Genomic DNA, 23,527 nt, shown 5'->3' on the forward strand with positions numbered 1-23,527 from the left:
GATAGACAGACAACATTCTCTTATTATTATAATCAAATGACAGTAGTCATTTCCATGAGGTTATTTTCTAATATAAGTGTTTAGGCCCACTTACAATGACAATAACAAAAAATATTGTTTTTCATGAACTGTGTACTTGTATTGTTTGTCTGGGTGGAGGTCCTGCTTTGGAAATAATTTGTACCCCTTTCAGACATTGCTTTAGTTCCCATTAAAACATTCACATGTTGCACAATGAGATGTAAGCAGGGGATCATGTGTACATTCCTGCAACTTCCTGTTTGTAAAAAATATATTTTTATTAGTATTTATTTAATATACTAACAGCATTTCATGATCAATATTTATAAATTAAGATTTTTAATAAATGACACTAGAATAAGCACACATCTGATTGGTAAATCATAGTGTAACGACCTGGAATTACACTTTGTGTGTGGTGTTGGAGTTGTCCGACTTTTTGTGTGGCTGTAAACGCATCACTGGCTAATGTGCCATATGTGCATGTGTTGGCGCAAGTGAGAAAGAACGGGCAGCTGCTGTTGATATAACAAAGTTGCTTTTGGTCTGGTTTGTACTACAGAAAATGACCAGTTTTGCTAGATTTAATTTTTTTACTAATGTTTTGGTGATGTGTTTATGGCCGACAATAAAGAGTTTTGCTCAGTAAAGTGATGGATGGAATTCATGTCCTCAAAGTGTCTTGACAGACGTTACAATATTTGAACAATGATGACGAAAAGTGTTTTCTCTGTCGTGTCCGTGTGTCGAAAATTGTTATGCGCTTATTTTTTTATTTGATTTTGTGCGTGGCATAGATTTGCCGTGCGCAGAGGACGCTTGAGCAGTGCGCAATTGCACAGGAGCGCACCCTAGAGGGAACATTGAATACGTCCTCTTTTCACCGGACATGTCCTCTTTTGCTGAGCTGCCAGGGCGGAGTTTCTTAAATGCCTCAAATGTCCGGCATTTTGAGTTAGGGTTGCGTGTATTTTCAATGTACGTTCAGGGTTAAGAAGGGGTTAAAAACAAAACAAATTGTGCGCGCAGCAGCATTGGTGAGGGTGGGGCAGAGACAGAGAGAGCGAGAGAGTTATGATAAACGCGCATGCGTCACCAGGCTCTGCTTTTTATCCATAGATTTATCAGATTTAATTTTTTATTATCTATAGCAGGGGTGTCAAAAGTGTGCCCCGGAGGCCATTTGCGGCCCACAGCTAATGTTTTAAAGGCCCACGGCACATTCTAAAAATACTATTAAAATAAACAAAAACATAACAAAAGTGAAATAAAAAAGGTTAAATGTAATTTAGAAAAAGGTGCAATGTTGACTAATAAAACAAAGCTGGTTTTTTTTCTTTCAAACTGTCATTGCTCAAAACATAATATTGAATCAAAATCAATGTTATTATGAATTATTGACCTATCCAAGGTTCCCATTACTTCACATCAAATATTCCACTAAGAAAAATATTTTTGGTGGAAGATTTTGCAAATTTGGTAAATAAATAACCCCAAAATTTATATTTTGTTGTTTTCTTACTGTACCGAAAATGAACTGAACCGTGACCTCTAAACCGAGGTACGTACCGAACCGAAATTTTTGTGTACCGTTACACCCCTAATTTTTATATATAATTTTTTGGATGGTGTGGTCAAACTAGACATTTTAGCAAGGTAATGCCAACAATCTCTCCCGACTAAAATGTTGCTGCCTAACTTTACACATACATTTGGCTAATGGACATCAGTAAAATGTGGCATAGTTACTTAGTAAACCATCTTGCAAGAAGCATAAACTAGAGAAACCTACAGCGATTGCCATTTGACGTTTCTTGGAGTAGGATTCGGATGCGTATCTGGCAACCTCAGTCATGGAGAGTGGGAGGGGACTACAGAATTTTGACCGTGATTGCAGTACCATATCTGGCCACATTACAACATATGGCTCCTTTAATGTCTGAGCTGAAATACTTCAATCAAACATACCTTGTGTTTTTAGGTGCCTAACCCCATGGTATTATGTACTTATAAATCAAACGCACCTTCGGATCAAACAGGTTTACTTCTGCCTGGCCTGGCCAGGTACTTTAATCAAACGCACCCTTGTGGAGACAGCTTCTCCAGCCAGCCGCTAATGATGGGCGTGGCTCTCTCCGCGAGGGAGTTGTAGCTGGCGTAGGGGGAGATGGTCAAGTCCTCATCGGTGTCATATGCGAGGCGGCTCAGAGGGGGCGGAGCTTCACCGACAGTGCTGTAACCTTCCGACAGTGTGGTTTTGAGATACCTGCACATGCGAATGAAAGTTGATTTGACACATGACTTAGAAGACACAGGAGGTCGAAAGCTTTACCCATGATCCTCAGAGTCCCCTGCCCTCGTTGCTCCGCCTCGTCCTGCATCTCTCTGAATGGGAGGATAAAACACATGTGGAGGAGCAATGGAGGAGATGTGGCAAACAAGCGGCGGTCTCACTTCGCTGGCCAGCGGACTGGTTTCTCTTTGGAAGACACTTTCACAATACGGGCTGATGCTGTCCGGGTCGTCTGCAGAACGCAAAGAATGAGCTGCCGTGTCGGCGCTACACTGACCGGTCACACTCACCTCTGACGGATCCCGGCGAGGTGTTGCTTGAATCTCCGCCGCTGCGCGGGGTTGAATGGACGTCAATAACAACAACCAGCGTGATGGGAATGTGAAGCCATGAGCCAACGTACCTGTTCCTCTCAGGGGTCCTGTCAGGTGTCGGTCGTGGCGGAGTGGGAGGAGCCAATGGCTGACTACAGTAACCTCTTCCACTGCCAGGGGCAGCAGACAAAGGCAAAGTACCCCAGTAGATCTCATTGGAGACCATCTCCATCCCGCTGAAGGGTGACCCGGACGTCCTGTCGTTGTCATGACGACCAGGAGACAGAGGTGGTACAGAAGCAGGTCGGGCCGGTGAGGAAGACGAAGACGACGGCAGGGGCGACTGGCACGAGGTTGCCGGGACACGGCGGTGTGTCCTCGGGGGAACGGGAGGCAATGACCCGCAAATTTCTGAAAAAGGCAACATGCGAATCTGCCCCGCCTCGTCCCGGTCAGCAGCTAGGGGCGTGTCCGCAGAAGTCAAGCCTTCACAGACAGAAAAACAGATGGACTCCTGGGAAAGTCTCCTGTGTGGGGCCGGGGCCAAGTCTGGTACTGGAGAGAAGTGGATTGGCGCAGTGCGTCGGCGGTTAAAAACCGTCCTGGGTTTGGGGATTGGCTTCACCACAGTTCTGCCAGCCTCTGAGCTTGTCAGCATGGCGACGAGGTCTGGAGCCGAACTGTTTCTTAACGCCTCCAAGCCACAGGGACCCGTGGACGGCGCCAACAATGGGCCCCCCTGTGAAGACGCACGTTCTGTCAGGGACTGACAGCGGCCCCTCTGGAGGTTGGCAGCGGCTCTCTGATTGGTTGCTTGAGCTTCCCTCCTCTGAATGTACGACACCAGACGCAGTATTCTCTTCCGATGTCCAGTGGCCGTTATTCCCAGGCTTACCAGAGCGTCATGATCCAAGTAAGTCAAGTCTTTAGCCAATAGGAGACCCGCTCTCTGGAAGGAGTCCAGGTACCTGCAGGGAAGCAGAGTCAGTGCATTCAAAAAGTTTCCATCCATCCATCCATCCATCTTCTTCCGCTTATCCGAGGTCGGGTCGCGGGGGCAGCAGCCTAAGCAGGGAAGCCCAGACTTCCCTCTCCCCAGCCACTTCGTCCAGCTCTTCCCGTGGGACCCCGAGGCGTTCCCAGGCCAGCCGGGAGACATAGTCTTCCCAACGTGTCCTGGGTCTTCCCCGCGGCCTCCTACCGGTCGGACGTGCCCTAAACACCTCCCTAGGGAGGCGTTCGGGTGGCATCCTGACCAGATGCCCGAACCACCTCATCTGGCTCCTCTCGATGGGGAGGAGCAGCGGCTTTACTTTGAGCTCCTCCCGGATGGCAGAGCTTCTCACCCTATCTCTAAGGGAGAGCCCCGCCACCCGGCGGTGGAAAGTCATTTCGGCCGCTTGTACCCGTGATCTTGTCCTTTCGGTCATAACCCAAAGCTCATGACCATAGGTGAGGATGGGAACATAGATCGACCGGTAAATTGAGAGCTTTGCCTTCCGGCTCAGCTCCTTCTTCACCACAACGGATCGATACAGCGTCCGCATTACTGAAGACGCCGCACCGATCCGCCTCTCGATCTCACGATCCACTCTTCCCCCACTCGTGAACAAGACTCCGAGGTACTTGAACTCCTCCACTTGGGGCAAGATCTCCTCCCCAACCCGGAGATGGCACTCCACCCTTTTCCGGGCGAGAACCATGGACTCGGACTTGGAGGTGCTGATTCTCATCCCAGTCGCTTCACACTCAGCTGCGAACCGATCCAGTGAGAGCTGAAGATCCTGGCCAGATGAAGCCATCAGGACCACATCATCTGCAAAAAGCAGAGACCTAATCCTGCAGCCACCAAACCAGATCCCCTCAACGCCTTGACTGCGCCTAGAAATTCTGTCCATAAAAGTTATGAACAGAATCGGTGACAAAGGGCAGCCTTGGCGGAGTCCAACCCTCACTGGAAACGTGTCCGACTTACTACCGGCCATGCGGACCAAGCTCTGGCACTGATCATACAGGGAGCGGACTGCCACAATCAGACAGTCCGATACCCCGTACTCTCTGACCACTCCCCACAGGACTTCCCGAGGGACACGGTCGAATGCCTTCTCCAAGTCTACAAAACACATGTAGACTGGTTGGGCAAACTCCCATGCACCCTCAAGGACCCTGCCGAGAGTATAGAGCTGGTCCACAGTTCCACGACCAGGACGAAAACCACACTGTTCCTCCTGAATCCGAGGTTCGACTATCCGGCGTAGCCTCCTCTCCAGTACACCTGAATAGACCTTACCGGGAAGGCTGAGGAGTGTGATCCCACGATAGTTAGAACACACCCTCCGGTTCCCCTTCTTCAAAAAGTTTGTTCCTATTAATTCTCACCTCTCCAGATGGATGCCAGCCAGGAGAGCTTCAACCGCCGTGTTAGCATCCAGCGACGCCATGACGACCATCGTCGGCTCGGGTCAGAGCGTCGTCTCCCGCCGCCATCACTGACGCCCGCAATGGCCTTGCATCTCAGCTCGTCAGCCTGTGGCACCAAAACGCTTAGATAATAGCATGTTAGCACAGGTTGACCTTTCGTCTTTAGAATGTCTGTTGGTTATTCGTAAGTGAAAAAGTAAGACAAAAGATGAAGAAGATCGGAAAGTATTCTATTTGTTAATATGATTGAATGATTGGAGGATGCGGGAAGAACTGTGGACACTCTTGTGATCTGGATCACATCGGACTGTCTGCCTCGCAGGATGAATTTGAGGACCAGTCATAGACAATTTAGAGTGAAAAACAAATTTAATTTTCACTCGCATACAAAACATTCTAACTTGGAGTGTTTCCCTGGCTTCAAGACTCTCCCGAAGGACAGTGTGGCGAAGACACAACAAACTCCTTTCTTGTCTCTTATGGACACACACCTGTTGTTGTTGACTTTGGACTAGCGACTGCACGACACCAAGGCCGCGGAACAGAGACACACTACAGGCTTACACACACACATGCATCCACAAAAAATATACGCAACACACACATACCCAACACCCTTGATGCGAATCTCTTAGGGGTGATGGACAGCTGGGCAGCGCCTAAAGAGCTGCAGCCAGCCACCATGGCCCCCACTCCCTCCCCTCTGTTGCAAGTCCGGAGATGTATGTTGTAATATGTATATGTGCTTTGCTATGGAGGTTTTTTCCCACTCCAGACTGGGCCCCCCTAGGAGCCCAGTCTAGATTGTATTTTTTTACTCATCCTCCCTCAGCGTTGACCTTTTTCCCCATCTTTTACGGGGCGCCTTGTGGCGACCAATCAGCGTTTCTGTTCTGTAACCCTGTACACTGTTTGTTTGTCTAGTCTTGTTCTGTAACCCTGTACACTGTTTGTTTGTCTCGTCTTGTTCTGTAACCCTGTACACTGTTTGTTTGTCTAATCTTGTTCTGTAACCCTGTACACTGTTTGTTTGTCTAATCTTGTTCTGTAACCCTGTACACTGTTTGCTTGTCTCATCTTGTTCTGTAACGCTGTACACTGTTTGTTTGTCTCATCTTGTTCTGTAACCCTGTACACTGTTTGTTTGTCTCGTCTTGTTCTGTAACCCTGTACACTGTTTGTTTGTCTAATCTTGCTCTGTAACCCTGTACACTGTTTGTTTGTCTAATCTTGTTCTGTAACCCTGTACACTGTTTGTTTGTCTCGTCTTGTTCTGTAACCCTGTACACTGTTTGTTTGTCTCATCTTGTTCTGTAACCCTGTACACTGTTTGTTTGTCTAGTCTTGTTCTGTAACCCTGTACACTGTTTGTTTCTCTAATCTTGTTCTGTAACCCTGGACACTGTTTGTCTAATCTTGTTCTGTAACCCTGGACACTGTTTGTCTAATCTTGTTCTGTAACCCTGTACACTGTGTTTGTCTCATCTTGTTCTGTAACCCTGTACAGTTTGTTTGTCTCATCTTGTTCTGTAACCCTGTACACTGTTTGTTTGTCTCGTCTTGTTCTGTAACCCTGTACACTGTTTGTCTCGTCGTGTTCTGTAACCCTGTACACTGTTTGTCGAATCTTGTTCTGTAACACAATACACTCTTTGTTTGTCTAATCTTGTTCTGTAACCCTGTACACTGTTTGTCTAATCTTATTTTGTAACCCTGTACACTGTTTGTTTGTCTCATCGTGTTCTGTAACCCTGTACACTGTTTGTTTGTCTCATCTTGTTCTGTAACCCTGTACACTGTTTGTTTGTCTCATCTTGTTCTGTAACCCTGTACACTGTTTGTTTGTCTAATCTTGTTCTGTAACCCTGTACACTGTTTGTCTAATCTTCAACAGGTTTCTGCTGAAAACAGAGTTTTGTTGTACTTGTGCAATGACAATAAAGACCTACCTACCTATTAATCTTGTATCGATGGCCTCTGAGCGGTGATAGAGCAGCCAACACGAGCTTAGTACTGTGTGTCTGCGGCTGCCACCTCCTCGGGATGGGGGCGGGGCCACTGTGGTGGCGACAAAAAGTGCGCTGTTAGTGACCCAGTGGTGAACATCAATGGCCGACTTTGTCCAGCGAGCAGCTGATGAAGACCGACCAATCACAGCCTGACAAGCTGCCACATGACTTAGGAGGAAGTAAACACACACACACACACACACACACACACACACACACACACACACACACACACACACACACGCACACACACACACACTTCCTGAAGTTGATGGGTGGAGTGTGTTTCCTGACAAAAGTCTGGAATGCGTCAACTTTGACCCCTGTGTTTGCCACCTGAATGGCCGGCTGGACTTTTGGAAAGTGGACATGAGGGACGTTTTGAGGTTTTTCTGTATTTTGGAAGAAATGTCTCTGATTGTCCACAGAACAGGCTTTAGTGCGTTCCAGCTAAAAAGGGGTTTGTTCTCTCAAGTACTGATACTTACAAAGTACAAAACCCAAAACCAGTGACAACTTTCACGTTGTGTAAATGGTAAATAAAAAGAGAATACAATGATTTGCAAATCCTTTTCAACTTATATTCAATTGAATGGACTGCAAAGACAAGATATTTCATGTTCACACTGAGAAACATTGTTATTTTTTGCAAATATTAGCTCATTTGGAATTTGATGCCTGCGACATGTTTCAAAAAAGCTGGCACGAGTGGCAAAAAAGAGTGAGAAAGTGGAGGCATGCTCATCAAAGACTTATTTGGAACATCCCACAGGTGAACAGGCTAATTGGGAACAGGTGGGTGCCATGATTGGGTATAAAAGCAGCTTCCGTGAAACGCTCAGTCGTTCACAAACAAGGACGGGGCGAGGGTCACCACTTTGTCAACAAATGCCTGAGCAAATTGTTTAAGAACAATATTTCTAAAGCAGCTATTGCAAGGAATTTAGGGATTTCACCATCTACGCTCTGTAATATCATCAAAAGGTTCAGAGAATCTGGAGAAATCACTGCACGTAAGCCATTATATTACGCACCTTCGATCCCTCAGGCGGTATTGCATGAAAAAGCCACATCAGTGTGTAAAGGATATCACCACATGGGCTCAGGAACACTTCAGAAAACCACTGTCAGTAACTACAGTCGGTCGCTACATCTGTAAGTGCAAGTTAAAACTCTACTATGCAAAGCCAAAGCCATTTATCAACAACACCCAGAAACGCTTCGCTGGGCCCGAGCTCATCTAAGATGGACTAATGCAAAGTGGAAAAGTGTTCTGTGGTCTGACGAGTCCACATTTCAAATTGTTTTTGGAAACTGTGGACGTGGTGTTCTCCGGACCAAAGAGGAAAAGAACCATCCGGATTGTTATAGGCGCAAAGTGTAAAAGCCAGCATGTGTGATGGTATGGGGGTGTATTAGTGGCCAAGACATGGGTAACTTACACATCTGTGAAGGCGCCATTAATGCTGAAAGGTACATACAGCTTTTGGAGCAACATATGTTGCCATCCGAGCAACGGTATCATGGACGCCCCTGCTTATTTCAGCAAGACAATGCCAAGCCACGTGTTATAATAGCGTGGCTTCATAGTAAAAGAGTGCGTGTACTAGACTGGCCTGCCTGTAGTCCAGACCTGTCTCCCATTGAAAATGTGTGAAGGCTAAAATATGAGAAGGGAGACTGTTGAACGACTTACGCTGTACATGAAGCAAGAATGGGAAATAATTCCACTTCAAAAATGTGTCTCCTCAGTTCCCAAACCTTTACTGAGTGTTGTTAAAAGGAAAGGCCATGTGACACAAGTGGTAAAAATGCCTTTTTTGCAATGTGTTGCTGCCATTAAATTCCAAGTTCATGATTATTTACAAAAAATACCAAAGTTTCTCAGTGTGAACATGAAATATCTTGTCTTTGCAGTCTATTCAATTGAATATAAGTTGAAAAGGATTTGTTGTATTCTCTTTTTATTTACCATCTACACAACGTGACAACTTCACTGCTTTTGTACATTTTAAAGAAGACAACGAGCGAGTTCCTTTTCTATTGCTATGGTAACACCATCAAAGTTAGCTTGTCCTAGGCTGCCATTGGTCACCTTGACAAAAGCCCCGCCCACCTGTCACTCAGATGAGAGCGAGGCGGCGAGGGTGGCGAGCCAGCCTAGCGGACACACAAGGAGGATTGTTCTCCCTCTGCAAATACATGACGTCAACCACGAACGTGAGTCCGCTCCATGCTAAAGAGGAACTTCAACAAACTGCTAAAAAAACCAAAAAAAAAACCGTCTCTTCCATGACAGGAAGGCACGCCTAAGGGCGGAGCAGATGATTGGTGGACAGAGAAATGTCCTCCATTGTTTGCTTTGACATCTGGTGTCCTCGCCATGCTGGAGACGTCCTGCCAGCGACCTGGACCGGACCTGGTGGGGCTCACTCTGCGGGCGGCACACCAGAAAGTCCGGGTGTTGCTGACACACCTGCAGACCACAATTGAGAACCACTGGACGAGGGCTATCAACTACTAGTTTAACCAGTACCACTATAGTACACAAACCTGTGCAACCAGTAGTTTAACTAATGCAACTGGTACAACAAACCATTTTGGAAGCTAAATAACTACAGTACACTAAGCAATACCCGTGCAACCAGTAGCCTACAACTAACTCGTGCAACTGGTACAACTAACCAGTTGAACCAGTATTGAAGCCAAACAAGCAAAACATGTGCAACAACCAATAGCCTACAATTAGTGCAAACAGCACAACTAACCAGCTAAACTAGTACAATTAAATTGTGCAACCAGTCCAACTAACAAGTAAAGAACCAGTACAACTAAGAAATAGGTCAAAACTCACCAACCAGTCGGCTACATATAACTAGTGCCAACGGTACAACTAACCAGTATAAAATCAGCACAATTATAGTGAAACAGGCTACAGCTAACTTGTGCAACCAGTACAACTATAGTGAGACATGTGCAACCAGTATAACTAACCAGTACAATTATAGTACAAGTAGAACCAGTAAAACCAGTAGGCTACAACCAGTACAACTAACCAGTATAGAAGCAGTACGACTCCAGTACAAGTAAAACCAGTACAACCAGTAGGCTACAACCAGTAGATTGCAACCAGTACAACTATAGTGAAACATGTGCAACCAGTATAACTAACCAGTACAACTATAGTACAAGTAGAACCAGTAAAACCAGTAGGCTACAACCAGTACAACTAACCAGTATAGAAGCAGTACGACTCCAGTACAAGTAAAACCAGTACAACCAGTAGGCTACAACCAGTACAACCAGTAGATTGCAACCAGTACAACTATAGTGAAACATGTGCAACCAGTATAACTAACCAGTACAAAACCAGTACAACTATAGTACAAGTAGAACCAGTAGGCTACAACCAGTACAACCAGTAGATTGCAACCAGTACAACTATAGTGAAACATGTGCAACCAGTATAACTAACCAGTACAAAACCAGTACAACTATAGTACAAGTAGAACCAGTAGGCTACAACCAGTAGATTGTAACCAGTACAACTATAGTGAAGAAAGTGAAACATGTGCAACCAGTATAACTAACCAGTATAAAACCAGTACAACTATAGCACAAGTAGAACCAGTAAAACCAGTAGGCTACAACCAGTACAACTAACCAGTATAGAAGCAGTACGACTTCAGTACAAGTAAAACCAGTACAACCAGTAGGCTACAACCAGTAGATTGCAACCAGTACAACTATAGTGAAGCAAGTGAAACATGTGCAACCAGTATAACTAACAAGTACAAAACCCGTACAACTTTAGTACAAGTAAAACCAGTAAACCAAGTAGGCTACAACCAGTACAACTAACCAGTATAGAAGCAGTACGACTCCAGTACAAGTAAAACCAGTACAACCAGTAGACTACAACAAGTACAACCAGTAGATTGCAACCAGTACAACTATAGTGAAACATGTGCAACCAGTATAACTAACCAATACAAAACCAGTACACCTATAGTACAAGTAGAACCAGTAGGCTACAACCAGTACAACCAGTAGATTGCAACCAGTACAACTATAGTGAAGCAAGTGAAACATGTGCAACCAGTATAACTAACCAGTACAACTATAGCACAAGTAGAACCAGTAAAACCAGTAGGCTACAACCAGTACCACTAACCAGTATAGAAGCAGTACGACTACAGTACAAGTAAAACCAGTAAACCCAGTAGGCTACAACCAGTACAACTAACCAGTATAGAAGCAGTACGACTCCAGTACAAGTAAAACCAGTACAACCAGTAGGCTAAAACCAGTAGATTGCAACCAGTACAACTATAGTGAAACATGTGCAACCAGTATAACTAACCAGTACAAAACCGGTACAACTATAGTACAAGTAGAACCAGTAGGCTACAACCAGTACAACCAGTAGATTGCCACCAGTACAACTATATTGAAGCAAGTGAAACATGTGCAACCAGTACAACTAACCAGTACAACTATAGTACAAGTAGAACCAGTAAAACCAGTAGGCTACAACCAGTACAACTAACCAGTATAGAAGCAGTACGATTCCAGTACAAGTAAAACCAGTACAACCAGTAGGCTACAACCAGTACAACTATAGTGAAACATGTGCAACCAGTATAACTAACCAGTACAAAACCAGTACAACTATAGTACAAGTAGAACCAGTAGGCTACAACCAGTACAACCAGTAGATTGCAACCAGTACAACTATAGTGAAGCAAGTGAAACATGTGCAACCAGTATAACTAACCAGTAAAACCAGTAGGCTACAACCAGTACAACTAACCAGTATAGAAGCAGTACGACTCCAGTACAAGTAAAACCAGTACAACCAGTAGGCTACAACCAGTAGATTGCAACCAGTACAACTATAGTGAAACATGTGCAACCAGTATAACTAACCAATACAAAACCAGTACAACTATAGTACTAGTAGAACCAGTAGGCTACAACCAGTACAACCAGTAGATTGCCACCAGTACAACTATCGTGAAGCAAGTGAAACATGTGCAACCAGTATAACTAACCAGTACAAAACCAGTACAACTATAGTACAAGTAGAACCAGTAGGCTACAACCAGTACAACTATAGTGAAGCAAGTGAAACATGTGCAACTAGTATAACTAACCAGTACAAAACCAGTACAACCATAGCACAAGTAGAACCAGTAAAACCAGTAGGCTACAACCAGTACAACTAACCAGTATAGAAGCAGTACAACTACAGTACAAGTAAAACCAGTAAACCCAGTAGCCTACAACCAGTACAACTAACCAGTATAGAAGCAGTATGACTCCAATACAAGTAAAACCAGTACAACCAGTAGGCTACAACCAGTAGATTGCAACCAGTACAACTATAGTGAAGAAAGTGAAACATGTGCAACCAGTATAACCAGCCAGTACAAAACCAGTACAACTTTAGTACAAGTAGAACCAGTAAAACCAGTAGACTACAACCAGTACAACTAACCAGTATAGAAGCAGTACGACTCCAGTACAAGTAAAACCAGTACAACCAGTAGGCTACAACCAGTAGATTGCAACCAGTACAACTACAGTGAAACATGTGCAACCAGTATAACTAACCAGTACAACTATAGTACAAGTAGAACCAGTAAAAGTCCGGGTGTTGCTGACACACCTGCGGGCAAGCACAAGATGTGCTGACTGGAAAAAGGTCTTCAACAGGAAACGCCTCGTGGATGACGACGACATCATAGCAGGGAGTTTGTGAAGAGGAAGACATCCTGTTACTGTTTGTGTGTCACCGTGAGACAATACATGCCTGCAGGGAATTGCTGGACACCGGAAAAGACAACTGGAAAGGAAGCAGATATCTTTTCCTTCAGGAGATCTGTCACTGCTGACTTTAAGACAGATCCTTACTTGTTGCCGCATCGACACACACGGTTGTTTTAGACAAGATATTTCATGTTCACACTGAGAAACTTTGGTATTTTTTGCAAATAATCATGAACTTAGAATTAAAAGGCAGCAACACATTGCAAAAAAGGCATTTTTACTACTTTGTTACATGGCCTTTCCTTTTAACAACACTCAGTAAAGGTTTGGGAACTGGGGAGACACATTTTTGAAGTGGAATTATTTCCGATTCTTGCTTGATGTACAGCTCATATTTTAGCCTTCATATTTTCAATGGGAGACAGGCAGGCCAGTCTAGTACACGCATTCTTTTACTATGAAGCCACGCTGTTGTAACACGTGGCTTGGCATTGTCTTGCTGAAATAAGCAGGGGCGTCCATGGTAACGTTGCTTGGATGGCAACATATGTTGCTCCGAAAGCTGTATGTACCTTTCAGCATTAATGGTGCCTTCACAGATGTGTAAGTTACCCATGTCTTGGGCACTAATACACCCCCATACCATCACACATGCACACTTTGTGCCTAAAACAATCCGGATGGTTCTTTTCCTCTTTGGTCCGGAGGACACAACGTCCATAGGTTCTAAAAAACAATTTGAAATGTGGACTCGTCAGACCACAGAACACTTTTCCATTCAGTCCATCTTAGATGAGCTCGGGGGCCTAGCGAAGCGTTTCTGGGTGTTGTTGATAAACGGCTTTGGCTTTGCATAGTAGAGTTTTAACTTGCACTTACAGATGTAGCGACCAACTGTAGTTACTGACAGTGGTTTTCCGAAGTGTTCCTGAGCCCATGTGGTGATATCCTTTACACACGGATGTCGTTTTTTTTTTTTTAATGCAGTAACGCCTGAGGGATCAAAGGTCACGGCCTTGCCGCTTACGTGCAGTGATTTCTCCAGATTCTCTGAACATTTTGATGATATTTGAAAGCATGGAATTCTCTAAAGAAAGACTTTAAAAAGTTGCAAGAATATCTTTGAATTTAAAAAGAGTTACAAAAAGAGACAACTGGAATTATATCAAACTGATTTTTGATGTTGATTGGACGTGGACTTCAATGAATACGTCCCCTTAAAAATGAGACTGAGCCTTTTCTAAGAGTCTTTTAAACTCAGTGCTTCTTAACTAGTGAGATGTCGGGGAAAGGAATAGCGTAATAATCTCTTGAAAGTTGGTAAATAACTATCTTGACTAGTGCAGATCAAAAAAATAAACAATAACTTCAAGGGGGTGTGAAAAACTGTGGGGAAAAAATTCTGTCTGGCATGACAGAAAATAATTGAGAACCACTGGACGAGGGCTATAAACTACTAGTTTAACCAGTACTACTATAGTACACAAACCTGTGCAACCAGTAGTTTAACTAATGCAACAAACCAGTTCAACAAACCATTTTGGAAGCTAAATAACTATAGTACAACAAGCAATACCCGTGCAACCAGTAGCCTACAACTAACTCGTGCAACCGGTACAACTAACCAGTTGAACCAGTATTGAAGCCAAACAAGCAAAACATGTGCAACCACCAATAGCCTACAATTAGTGCAAACAGCACAACTAACCAGCTAAACTAGTACAACTCAATTGTGCAACCAGTCCAACTAACAAGTAAAGAACCAGTGCAACTAAGAAATAAGGTAAAACCTCACCAACCAGTCGGCTACATATAACTAGTGCCAACGGTACAACTAACCAGTATAAAACCAGCACAATTATAGTGAAACAAGCTACAACTAACTTGTGCAACCAGTAGATTGCAACCAGTACAACTATAGTGAAACATGTGCAACCAGTACAACTAACCAGTACAACTATAGTACAAGTAGAACCAGTAGGCTACAACCAGTACAACTAACCAGTATAGAGGCAGTACGACTACAGGACAAGTAAAACCAGTAAAACCAGTAGGCTACAACCGGTAGATTGCAACCAGTACAACTATAGTGAAAAATGTGCAACCAGTACAAAACCAGTACAACTATAGTACAAGTAGAACCAGTAGATTGCAACCAGTACAACTATAGTGAAGCAAGTGAAACATGTGTAACCAGTATAACTAACCAGTACAACTATAGTACAAGTAGAACCAGTAAAACCAGTAGGCTACAACCAGTAAAACTAACCAGTATAGAACCAGTACGACTATAGTACAAGTAAAACAAGTAAAACCAGTAGGCCACAACCAGTACAACTGGTCACAATGTTATTAAACGAGTAAACCAGTACAACCAGTGGGCTACAACCAGTACAACTAACCAGTATAGAACCAGTACAACTATAGTACAAGTAAAACCCAGTACAACTAACCAGTATAGCACCAGTAGAACTGTAGTACAAGTAAAACCAGTAGGCTACAACCAGTACAACTGGTCACAATGTTATTAAACGAGTAAACCAGTACAACCAGTGGGCTACAACCAGTACAACTAACCAGTATAGAACCAGTACAACTATAGTACAAGTACAACCAGTACAACTAACCAGTATAGAACCAGTACGACTATAGTACAAGTAAAACCAGTACAACTAACCAGTATAGGACCAGTACAACTATAGTACAAGTAAAACCAGTACGACTATAGTACAAGTAAAACCAATAAAACCAGTACAACTAACCAGTATAGAACCAGTACGACTATTGTACAAGTAAAACCAGTACAACCAGTACAACTAACAAGTAAAACCAGTAGAACCAGTACAACTAACCAGTATAAAACCAGTACATCTAACCAGTACAACTATAGTACAAGTAAAACCAGCACAACCAGTACAACTAACTAGTATAGAACCAGTACGACTATAGTACAAGTACAACCAGTACAACTAACCAGTATAGCACCAGTACGACTATGGTACAAGTAAAACCAGTACAACTAACCAGTATAGGACCAGTACAACTATAGTACAAGTAAAACCAGTACGACTATAGTACAAGTAAAACCAATACAACCAGTACAACTAACCAGTACAGAACCAGTACGACTATTGTACATGTAAAACCAGTACAACTAACCAGTATAGCACCAGTACAACTATAGTACAAGTAAAACCAGTAGAACCAGTACAACTATAGTACAAGTAAAACCAGTATAGAACCATTACGACTACAGTACAAGTTAAACCAGTACAACCAGTACAACTAACCAGTATAGAACCAGTACAATTATAGTACAAGTAAAACCAGTACAACTAACCAGTATAGAACCAGTACAACTAAAACCAGTACAACCAGTACAACTAACCAGTATAAAACCAGTACAACTAACCAGTACAACTATATTACAAGTAAAACCAGTACAGACCCAGCACAGCTATAGTACAAGTAAAACCAGTACAACTAACCAGTATAGAACCAGTACGACTATTGTACAAGTAAAACCAGTACAACTAACCAGTATAGAACCAGTACAACTATAGTACAAGTAAAACCAGTAGAACCAGTACAACTATAGTACAAGTAAAACCAGTATAGAACCATTACGACTACAGTACAAGTTAAACCAGTACAACCAGTACAACTAACCAGTATAGAACCAGTACAATTATAACCAGTACAACTATAGTACAAGTAAAACCAGTACAACTAACCAGTATAAAACCAGTACAAATAACCAGTACAACTATAGTACAAGTAAAACCAGTATAGACCCAGCACAGCTATAGTACAAGTAAAACCAGTACAACCAGTACAACCAACCAGTATAGAACCAGTACGACTATAGTACAAGTACAACCAGTACAACTGGTCACAATGTTATTAAACAAGTAGAACCAGTCAGTAAGTTTAAATCCCAAAACCAGTTCCACCAGTCGCTTAGTATTTCACCAAACCAGTAAAACCAGTCTAGCTGCGTGCTTCCGGTTCTGATCCAAAGGCGACATCTTTGTGCCAGGACTGGAACGTAACTTGACGCGGTCACTCACGTCCTCTCCGGTCCACTTCCTGTCTGCCAGACCCGCATCCAGACCGAGCAAGAACCAAACAACAAGGTCCGCTGTGTCCGATAGAAAGTTCTGGAAGTTCTGGTAGTTCTGGAAGGAAAACACGCCGGTCAGCTGCAGAGGCGTCAAATCGCAACAATAGCGACTTCCGCTACTTCCGGCTTTTCTTTCAAAATAAAACTCCCTCTGTTGAGCCACACAGAATTTCCATCAGTGACGTTGAATCCAGGTTTAAATACGCATTTCACGTAGTAAAATACAACACGCGAAGGTTCTAAATGTACTTATATATTTTTAAACGCCCCCGTCACGTGTCGTGTCTTCAACTTGACCATAGAATGTAATGAAAATCCAATCCAATCCACTTTATTTATATAGCACATTTAAACAACAAAAATGTTTCCAAAGTGCTGCATAACAATATTAAAAACAATATTCAAATATTATCCTTAGCTCCACCAATGACTGAATAAAAACAAAAAATAAATAAATATAAAACCAACATAAAAACAATATAAAAATAAATATGATTAAAAACAATTTTAAAGGGTAAAAACAATTAAAACAGTAAATAGAAATCAAAATTTTAAAAAATTAAAATACATTTAAAATTGTTTAAAAGAAATTTAAAAACAATTAAAAACAATTTAAAAAATGTGAAAAATATTTTTTAAATACATAAATTTAAAAAATAATACATTTTTAAATAAAAAAAATTAAAGAAAATTTAATTTTTTTTTAGAAAATTAAAAAATAAATTATAAAAATTAAAATAAAATACAAAATATTAAAAAAATATTAAAAATTATTAAAAACATTTTTTTTAAATAACAAAAAATACATAAATACATAAAAATAAATTGTTTTGACCAGTCTGTATTCAAATATCCTTAGCTCCACCAATGACTGAATGAAAACAAAAAATAAATATAAAAACATAAAAACAATATAAAAATAAATATGATTAAAAACGATTTTAAAGGGTAAAAACTATTAAAACAGTAAATAGAAATCCAAATTTAAAAAAATTAAAATACATTTAAATTTTTTTTAACGAAATTTAAAAACAATTAAAAACATTTTTAAAAATACAAAAATTTAAAAAAAATAAAAAAGCATTTTTTTATATTAAAAAAATTTAAGAAAATTCTTTTTTTTTAGAAAATTACAAAATAAATTATAAAAAATTAAAATAAAATACAAAAAAATAATTAAGAAATATTAAAAAAATATTAAAAATTATTAAAAACAATTTTTTTTTAAATAACAAAAAAATACATGAATACATAAAAATAAATTGTTTTGACCAGTCTGTACGTGTGCTCATCATCACCAAATTCAATTTGGTCTGAACAATCCCGCCTTCCCTTCGCATACAGAGCAGGGTTTGACTTCCAAACCTTCGGATGGAAACGTTTTATCCAGACAATACATTTTATTTTTGCTTGCTTTTAAAGACTTCATGTTGGACATGACACACAAGTTTGCGTCAGGTTGCGGTTTTGTGTGAAGCAGCGCGGGAACGAGCCGCGCTTGCTTGGCGCTTCGCTGGCGTTGTGATGCAGACAGGAAGTGCAAGGCCCGAGGAGCTGGTGGAGTTTCCTCCCGGCTGCCGAGCGACAGGAAACGGGAAGTGTCTGAAACAATACGGAGCCGCGCGTACAAAACAAAAGGAGGAAGTCACACTTGACCGGACATCTCCGAGCTCCCGTTTGCAGCCTCGGTGTCACGTGCACGAGCACGTGCACGGCCCCATTCAAACAGGTGGGGGGCGGGCATTCGTCTAATCACGTTGTCGACCTTTGACCTGAAGGTGCACACTTGTATAAAGTCATGACACAAACATCAAAAACGCACTTTTTTGTAACGCCATGAAAAATACACAAATGTGCATGACAAACATGATGTGACGTCATCCGCACGTCAAAGTGCTTCATGCACACACACACGGCCGCAGAAAAGCTTGACGTTGCCATGGTAACCACAGAATAAGTTGTGATGATGCCACACTCGGGTCATCAGTACACACCAATTAGTACACTGTACTTGGGTTGTGCGGTATACCGGTGTTAGTATAGTACCGTGTCACTATTGAATCATATTCGGTACTATACCGCCCTCTAAAAAGTACCGGTCCCCCGTTGTCGTCACGTGGTGACATTACTGGTTTTTGCGAGCAGAGGAGCATGTTGGGCAGCGCACACACACACACAGAGTACTTACAAGCAGACACAGTGTGTAGACAGAAAAGGAAGAACGGACGCGTTTTGGTGTAAAAAGTAAAGATAAAGGTGAAGTTATAACACTGAAACGCCCTCAAGAAGAGGTGCTTTAAGACATAAGTGAATTATAAAGTGAAGTATATTTATATAGCGCTTTTCTCTAGTGACTCAAAGGGCTTTTACATAGTGAAACCCAATATCTAAGTTACATTTAAACTAGTGTGGGTGGGACTGAGAGCAGGTGGGTAAAGTGTCTTGCCCTCGGATGGCGGAAGAGGGGATCGAACCTGGAACCCTCAAGTTGCTGGCACGGCCACTCTACCAACCGAGCGATAACGCCCCACACGGCTAACATCCATCCACAGTGTTGTAGCTACTTCTAAATCACCAATCCTGGCCTCCACGGCGACAAAGTAAGTTTCTTACAAGTAGCATTATCACTGGAGGACGAGGAATAACTAAACATGCTTCACTACACACCCTCGGGGGGTATACAATAGCTCACCGGTGTCATCGCTAACAAAAGCCAGCGTGCCTGAATGTAAACAAACGCCATTTGGTGGATCTACACTTGACATCCACTGTAATGATACCAAGTACAGGAGCGTATCTAGTCGATACTACTATGATATAGTGATAATTTGATAAATCATTAATGAATGTTGTGTACAATGTTGACATCAATAGTTATATTTTGATAAACAATTATACACCTATTTAATAATACCATCTCAACATTTGACAACCACACAATTACACACCTATTTAGTAATACCACCTTAACATTTGACAACCAAACAATTACACACCTATTTATTAATACCACCTTAACATTTGACAACCAAACAATTATACACCTAATTAATAATACCACTTAAACATTCGACAACCAAACAATTACACACCTATTTAATAATACCACCTTAACATTTGACAACCAAACAATTACACACCTATTTATTAATACCACCTTAACATTTGACAACCAAATAATTATACACCTATTTAATAATACCACCTTAACATTTGACAACCAAACAATTACACACCTATTTAATAATACCACCTTAACATTTGACAACCAAACTATTATACACCTATTTAATAATACCACCTTAACATTTGACAACCAAACTATTATACACCTATTTAATAATACCACCTTAACATTTGACAACCAAACAATTACACACCTATTTATTAATACCACCTTAACATTTGACAACCAAACAATTACACACCTATTTAATAATACCACCTTAACATGTGACAACCAAACAATTACACACCTATTTAATAATACCACCTAAACATTTGACAACGAAACTAATATACACCTATTTATTAATACCACCTTAACATTTGACAACCAAACAATTACACACCTATTTAATAATACCACCAAACAATTATACACCTTTTTAATAATACCACCTTAACATTTGACAACCAAACAATTATAAGCCTATTTAATAATACCACCTTAACATGTGACAACCAAACAATTATACACTTATTTAATCATACCACTTGAGGGCGGTATTGCTCGGTTGGTAGAGCCGCCGTGCCAGCAACTTGAGGGTTCCAGGTTCATCAGAGTCACTGCCGTTGTGCCCTTGGTCAAGACACTTCACCCACCTGCTCCCAGTGCCACCCACACTGGTTTAAATGTAACTTAGATATTGGGTTTGAGTCACTAGAGAAAAGCGCTATATAAATATAATTCACTTCACCTTAACATGTGACATCCAAACAATTACACAAAGCGACTCGGAAAAGAATCTCTGTATTATCTTCCACCTAACTCTCTCGTTTGAGTCACACATTAAGAGTGTTACTAAAACAACTCTCTCGTTTGAGTCACACATTAAGAGTGTTACTTAAACAACTCTCTCGTTTGAGTCACACATCAAGAGTGTTACTAAAACAACTCTCTCGTTTGAGTCACACATTAAGAGTGTTACTAAAACAACTCTCTCGTTTGAGTCACACATCAAGAGTGTTACTTAAACAACTCTCTCGTTTGAGTCACACATTAAGAGTGTTACTAAAACTCTCGTTTGAGTCACACATTAAGAGTGTTACTAAAACTCTCGTTTGAGTCACACATTAAGAGTGTTACTAAAACTCTCGTTTGAGTCACACATTAAGAGTGTTACTAAAACTCTCGTTTGAGTCACACATTAAGAGTGTTACTAAAACAACTCTCTCGTTTGAGTCACACATTAAGAGTGTTACTAAAACAACTCTCTCCTTTGAGTCACAGATTAAGAGTGTTACTAAAACAACTCTCTCGTTTGAGTCACACATTAAGAGTGTTACTAAAACAACTCTCTCGTTTGAGTCACACATTAAGAGTGTTACTAAAACAACTCTCTCGTTTGAGTCACACATTAAGAGTGTTACTAAAACAACTCTCTCGTTTGAGTGACACATTAAGAGTGTTACTTAAACAACTCTCTCGTTTGAGTCACACATCAAGAGTGTTACTAAAACAACTCTCTCGTTTGAGTCACACATCAAGAGTGTTACTTAAACAACTCTCTCGTTTGAGTCACACATTAAGAGTGTTACTAAAACTCTCGTTTGAGTCACACATTAAGAGTGTTACTAAAACTCTCGTTTGAGTCACACATTAAGAGTGTTACTAAAACAACTCTCTCGTTTGAGTCACACATTAAGAGTGTTACTAAAACAACTCTCTCCTTTGAGTCACAGATTAAGAGTGTTACTAAAACAACTCTCTCGTTTGAGTCACACATTAAGAGTGTTACTAAAACAACTCTCTCGTTTGAGTCACACATTAAGAGTGTTACTAAAACAACTCTCTCGTTTGAGTCACACATTAAGAGTGTTACTAAAACAACTCTCTCGTTTGAGTCACACATTAAGAGTGTTACTAAAACAACTCTCTCGTTTGAGTCACACATCAAGAGTGTTACTAAAACAACTCTCTCCTTTGAGTCACACATTAAGAGTGTTAGTAAAACAACTCTCTCGTTTGAGTCACACATCAAGAGTGTTACTTAAACATCTCTCTCGTTTGAGTCACACATCAAGAGTGTTACTTAAACATCTCTCTCGTTTGAGTCACACATTAAGAGTGTTACTAAAACAACTCTCTCGTTTGAGTCACACATTAAGAGTGTTACTAAAACAACTCTCTCGTTTAAGTCACACATCAAGAGTGTTACTAAAACAACTCTCTCGTTTGAGTCACACATCAAGAGTGTTACTAAAACAACTCTCTCGTTTGAGTCACACATTAAGAGTGTTACTAAAACAACTCTCTCCTTTGAGTCACACATCAAGAGTCACACATTAAGAGTGTTACTAAAACAACTCTCGTTTGAGTCACACATCAAGAGTGTTACTAAAACAACTCTCTCGTTTGAGTCACACATTAAGAGTGTTACTTAAACTTCTTTCATTTCCGTAATTTCGCTCAAATTTGTTCCATTTTGTCCATTTTTATTTTAGATCCACTATGGACTGGACTCTCACTATTATGTTAGATCCACTATGGACTGGACTCTTACTATTATGTTAGATCCACTATGGACTGGACTCTCTCACTATTATGTTAGATCCACTATGGACTGGACTCTCACTACTATGTTAGATCCACTATGGACTGGACTCTCACACTATTATGTTAGATCCACTATGGACTGAACTCTCACACTATTATGTTAGATCCACTATGGACTGGGCTCTCACACTATTATGTTAGATCCACTATGGACTGGACTCTCTCACTATTATGTTAGATCCACTATGGACTGGACTCTCACACTATTATGTTAGATCCACTATGGACTGGACTCTCTCACTATTATGTTAGATCCACTATGGACTGGACTCTCACACTATTATGTTAGATCCACTATGGACTGGGCTCTCACACTATTATGTTAGATCCACTATGGACTGGACTCTCACACTATTATGTTAGATCCACTATGGACTGGACTCTCACTATTATGTTAGATCCACTATGGACTGGACTTTCACACTATTATGTTAGATCCACTATGAACTGGACTCTCACTATTATGTTAGATCCACTATGGACTGGACTCTCACACTATTATGTTAGATCCACTATGGACTGGACTCTCACTATTATGTTAGATCCACTATGGACTGGACTCTCACACTATTATGTTAGATCCACTATGGACTGGACTCTCACACTATTATGTTAGATCCACTATGGACTGGACTCTCACTATTATGTTAGATCCACTATGAACTGGACTCTCACTATTATGTTAGATCCACTATGGACTGGACTCTCACACTATTATGTTAGATCCACTATGGACTGGACTCTCACTATTATGTTAGATCCACTATGGACTGGACTCTCACACTATTATGTTAG

General features: G+C 41.3%; 1 protein-coding gene across 4 annotated transcripts in view; it reads right to left on the minus strand.

The window, feature by feature from the left end:
• The window catches only part of arap3 (ArfGAP with RhoGAP domain, ankyrin repeat and PH domain 3), a 49,725-nt gene extending 32,677 nt beyond the window's left edge, over positions 1-17,048 (minus strand). For 3 of the 4 annotated variants that reach the window (XR_009816927.1, XM_061976571.1, XM_061976569.1), the window contains exons 1-8: positions 16,901-17,048; positions 7,003-7,107; positions 5,008-5,155; positions 2,718-3,596; positions 2,605-2,645; positions 2,476-2,546; positions 2,354-2,406; positions 2,105-2,287 (exon numbers count right to left, since the gene is read on the minus strand). Coding sequence is in view for 3 of the 4 variants with exons in the window: in XM_061976571.1 (XP_061832555.1) it covers positions 2,105-2,287; positions 2,354-2,406; positions 2,476-2,546; positions 2,605-2,645; positions 2,718-3,596; positions 5,008-5,078 (1,298 nt within the window). In the remaining variant the exon portion in view is untranslated. The remainder of the gene's footprint in view (positions 1-2,104; positions 2,288-2,353; positions 2,407-2,475; positions 2,547-2,604; positions 2,646-2,717; positions 3,597-5,007; positions 5,156-7,002; positions 7,108-16,900) is intronic. The other variant, XM_061976570.1, reaches the window with a different exon arrangement.
• Positions 17,049-23,527: the final 6,479 nt, after the last annotated feature.

This window comes from Nerophis lumbriciformis, linkage group LG16 (assembly GCF_033978685.3).
Source record: "Nerophis lumbriciformis linkage group LG16, RoL_Nlum_v2.1, whole genome shotgun sequence".
Lineage (NCBI taxonomy): Eukaryota > Metazoa > Chordata > Actinopteri > Syngnathiformes > Syngnathidae > Nerophis > Nerophis lumbriciformis.